Source organism: Poromitra crassiceps, assembly GCF_964638095.1.
Source record: "Poromitra crassiceps genome assembly, chromosome: 25".
Lineage (NCBI taxonomy): Eukaryota > Metazoa > Chordata > Actinopteri > Beryciformes > Melamphaidae > Poromitra > Poromitra crassiceps.
The window spans coordinates 16,410,417-16,415,416 of record NC_139649.1 but is presented as its reverse complement, the minus strand read 5'-3'; the positions used below and the strand labels follow the sequence as shown (position 1 = coordinate 16,415,416).

The 5,000-nt window shown below is 43.0% G+C and overlaps 1 protein-coding gene across 1 annotated transcript in view; it reads right to left on the bottom strand.

Annotated features, from left to right (window-relative positions):
• pik3c2b (phosphatidylinositol-4-phosphate 3-kinase, catalytic subunit type 2 beta) overlaps positions 1-5,000 on the bottom strand; it is a gene marked incomplete at its 5' end in the record, with an annotated part of 74,285 nt that overhangs the window by 67,481 nt on the left and 1,804 nt on the right. Inside the window, 2 exons of the mRNA XM_083660673.1 lie at positions 546-666; positions 2,208-2,368. Of these exons, the coding sequence (XP_083516799.1) occupies positions 546-666; positions 2,208-2,368 (282 nt within the window). The remainder of the gene's footprint in view (positions 1-545; positions 667-2,207; positions 2,369-5,000) is intronic.

Below are 5,000 nucleotides of genomic sequence, written 5' to 3'. Positions count from 1 at the left end.
GGCAAAAACCATCATGGCCACATGACCTCACATCCTGTACGTATCAGTCTGGACTTCCAGCCGCTCACGTCCATTTCAGTGGGCGGGAGTACTTGCCTTGACAGACAACTCCTTCAGCCAATCAGCATCGCCACATCCAATCCAAACCCAGTCGGAAGAACGGCGAAAAAGTATTTTCCGGTGAGAAACTTGCTGGTGCATACTCTTGTTCTTGTTTAATTGTTGTTATTGAGCCATGAGTGCAGTCACTAACGTTAACGCTACCACTCGTTACTAACGTTAACGCTACCGCTCGTTACTAACGTTAACGCTACCGCTCGTTGCTGCGGGAGACTCCATTACTATTTTGCCAGTGGCGTCCCTGATTGGCCGGTTGCGTTGTCAACTATTGTATGGCAGAGGTCCCTGATTGGCCTGTGGAAATCACCAGGGGGCGGAGCTGGAAGCCAAGACTGATCGGTAGAAGGAGGCAGAATGTGAGTAGACGTTATCAGGATGGGTCTAGCAGGCTAGAGGAGACCCAGACAGCTGAGTGAAGTCCTTACTTGTTGAGGAACTCAGTCTGGCCGCAGACCTTCAGCAGGTAGTCGTCCACGTCGACGTGGTCCAGGTTGTCCTGGGCGTAACACAGTGTCTGGTAGATCAGAAGGTCCACAGTGGAGGAACCTGAAGGACACAGACACAAGTCAGTGAGTGAGTGTGATGAATGAATGAATGGATTTATTTATGACAGATGTTAGGAAATACACAATGGACAGATAAAACCCATACACCAGTTTTCAAATTGTTGAGGAATTAAACACAATAAAGTCCAGGACTTGTTTCCATTGTGTATAATGAGTTATTACACAGCTTGGTTGAATACTTGATTCTGATTGGTCAATCACAGCATTCAGCAGTCTGTTATTTCTGTATATCTTTGAGTATTTAGAAAAGCGTTATATAAAATAAATGTATTATTATTATTATAGCAAACTGCTGCTATGCACCACGTCCAGTCATATCAATCTGCAGAAACAAGTCCGGTACATTTTTATGTCGGCTCATTTGGGATACCCTCTGGCACAAATAAAAAAGTTAGCTAGCTAGCAAGAATGCTTGCAACAACATGGCTACATTGGTAGCGCATAAATGTTAATATAATTTTGCAAATAGACCTTATTCGATTGACGTCACTCACGTACGGGCACGCCCACCGCCGCCATATTCTCGACATAGCGCTGCAGCTTTAAGTGACAACCTATGTGAGAGCAGCGTTTATAGGAAGCTAGCCGCCGTTAGCGTTACCTGTATCGTTCCAGTTGTGTTCGGATGGTGACCTGTGTTAGGCTAGCCTGGGTAAACCCAGCCCCCACGTGACCTGCTCTCAGAGTTCTCAGTCACTAGCCTTGTGACTCGTGAGCAGGGTAAGCCTGAGAGCAGGGCACTGGGGACTGGGTTTACCCAGGCTAGCGTTAGGCATGGCTGTAGTGATGACAGCAATAAAGTCCCCGTGGTTTGTTTCTATCTCTACCGTCCACAGACGTGAAGGGAGCGAGACGGAGGATACGTTAGCAGCACAGGAGATGTGTGGATAGTTAGGAGAGACAGGTGAAACTTTCTGACAGCTCCTCACAGCAAAGTCTGTTCACCTCGTTTTTTCTTTTGTTTATTATTACAGGCATTAACGGCAGCATACAAACAACAACTCTGGGGTTTTTATTGCTGTCATCACTATCGCTATTTTGTAATGGAACAGAAACGACAATAAGGCCGTTACCCGTTACTATTATAGTTGTCAGCTGCAGGACGGTATGTCACCAATATGGCGCTGTCCGGGGTTAGCGAATAAGGTCTATACTACAATATTACAAAAACATTTGGAATATATTTGTTTGATGTAGATGCAAAAGACATGTAATTGGCTCGTTATAACTAGCATTCCAGATAGCATTCCAATATCGTTAATTACCGCAGCTCGTGGCACGCTTCCTGGCCAGCGGCAGGCTCTCTCCCCCGGCCAGGAAACACTCTTTTTATTTATTTATTTATTGGTTTGGTTGGGACAATGCACATTAATGAACACGAACACACACACACACACACACACACACACACACACACACACACACACACACACACACACACACACACACACACACACACACACACACACACACACACACACACACACACACACACACACACACACACACACACAGTCCTACCATCGCAGGTGAAGGTGAGTGGTTCTCTGAAGTGGTCGCTGATGACCGTGACCTTCACGCTGACCCCCAGGACCTGCTGAAGCTCCTCCTGGCCTACAGAGGGCGACCACACGAAGCCCGTGTTCTTCGAGCTCTCGCTGTACGGGTAGGCTGACCGCAAGCTGCACGCACGCACACGCACACACACACGCACACGCACACACACACACACACACACAGTACAGTCACAAAGTGCCACTTGAAGAACATAGGCTAGCTAGTGTCTTTTAAAGAACTTCTGCATTATGCACTCTTTATTCTTCTATTTGGTTGCCTTTAGATTAGTGCTATATAAATGGAAGTTGATTAGCTTTATATTATTATTATCCAGGAGAAGAACTACATACAATAAGTGAGTAGCTACATGTTGGGGTTTGTCTTTATTTAGACAGGGGGAGTCTCACAGGGAGCAATGCTCTCTCTCTTTTTCAGGAGCGCCCTGTTCACTTTCACACCTGGAAGCTGCCCAGTACAACCACAGTCTGCTCTGCTGGCGTCTGAGCAGCTCCACTGGAGCGGTTGAGGTTGAGGGCCTTGCTCAAGGGCACCTCAGTGGTGGTAATGATGAGGGGAGGGGCAAGCGCTGCTTTTTCACTTTCCCCTTTCAGGGAAGATGACTGAGACACTCCTAACAAACTGCACCACAGTTCTCAGGGAAGACGACTGAGACACACATTTTCAGAGAATCGCATTATTCATAAATAAACTGAACTCTTGCACCCCCGTTGTTGAATGAAGGAATAATATTTAGTGCTGGTTGAGTTGACACACATTTGAATGTGCTGGCGTGTTCGGGCATGTTGAACTTCACCTCTCATTCTTCAGCTTAGTCTCGCTTCAACACTGATGACTCAGTGCTGCTGAGCATTTAGAATAGCACCGCAAATGATGATAGGAATACAAATCGAAATACATCATTTCATTTGACAGATCTAACATTCTTCTCTCTGTAGGAAAAGGTAGAAAATCAATCCACTGTGATTTCTGATGTGACATGTGGATCTTGATTTCTGATGTGACATGTGGATCTTGATTTCTGATGTGACATGTGGATCTTGATTTCTGATATGTGACATGTGGATCTTGATTTCTGATGTGACATGTGGATCTTGATTTCTGATGTGACATGTGGATCTTGATTTCTGATATGTGACATGTGGATCTTGATTTCTGATGTGACATGTGGATCTTGATTTCTGATATGTGACATGTGGATCTTGATTTCTGATGTGACATGTGGATCTTGATTTCTGATGTGACATGTGGATCTTGATTTCTGATATGTGACATGTGGATCTTGATTTCTGATATGACATGTGGATCTTGATTTCTGATGTGACATGTGGATCTTGATTTCTGTTATGTGACATGTGGATCTTGATTTCTGATGTGACATGTGGATCTTGATTTCTGATGTGACATGTGGATCATGATTTCTGTTATGTGACATGTGGATCTTGATTTCTGTTATGACATGTGGATCTTGATTTCTGTTATGACATGTGGATCTTGATTTCTGTTATGTGACATGTGGATCTTGATTTCTGATGTGACATGTGGATCTTGATTTCTGATATGACATGTGGATCTTGATTTCTGATATGACATGTGGATCTTGATTTCTGATGACATGTGGATCTTGATTTCTGTTATATGACATGTGGATCTTGATTTCTGTTATGTGATATGTGGATCTTGATTTCTGATGTGACATGTGGATCTTGATTTCTGATATGTGACATGTGGATCTTGATTTCTGATGTGACATGTGGATCTTGATTTCTGTTATGTGACATGTGGATCTTGATTTCTGATGTGACATGTGGATCTTGATTTCTGTTATGTGACATGTGGATCTTGATTTCTGATGTGACATGTGGATCTTGATTTCTGATGTGACATGTGGATCATGATTTCTGTTATGTGACATGTGGATCTTGATTTCTGTTATGACATGTGGATCTTGATTTCTGTTATGACATGTGGATCTTGATTTCTGTTATGACATGTGGATCTTGATTTCTGTTATGTGACATGTGGATCTTGATTTCTGATGTGACATGTGGATCTTGATTTCTGATATGACATGTGGATCTTGATTTCTGATATGACATGTGGATCTTGATTTCTGATATGACATGTGGATCTTGATTTCTGTTATATGACATGTGGATCTTGATTTCTGATATGACATGTGGATCTTGATTTCTGATGTGACATGTGGATCTTGATTTCTGTTATGTGACATGTGGATCTTGATGTGTTTGATGTGGAAACACTATTATAGTGATAATAGTGATTTATAGTAACAGAGCCACTTTCTTCCTTAATTAATTGTGTGTGTGTGTGTGTGTGTGTGTGTGTGTGTGTGTGTGTGTGTGTGTGTGTGTGTGTGTGTGTGTGTGTGTGTGTGTGTGTGTGTGTGTGTGTGTGTGTGTGTCTGTGTTCATCAACTGACTAAAAGCTCATGGTCTCATTAAATCTCAGCTTCAATGAACAGCAGAGTAATTAGACGCTAGTTACTTAATCTTCTGATTGCACTGAGGCTGATATTAACGTCACTTAATATTCTGATTGCACTGAGGCTGATATTAACGTCACTTAATCTTCTGATTGCACTGAGGCTGATATTAACGTCACTTAATCTTCTGATTGCACTGAGGCTGATATTAACGGATTAAGAAACAATCAGATGAACAAAGCTGAGTGGAGATCCTCTCTGAGACCTCACAGTGACAATTCATGCTTCATGTA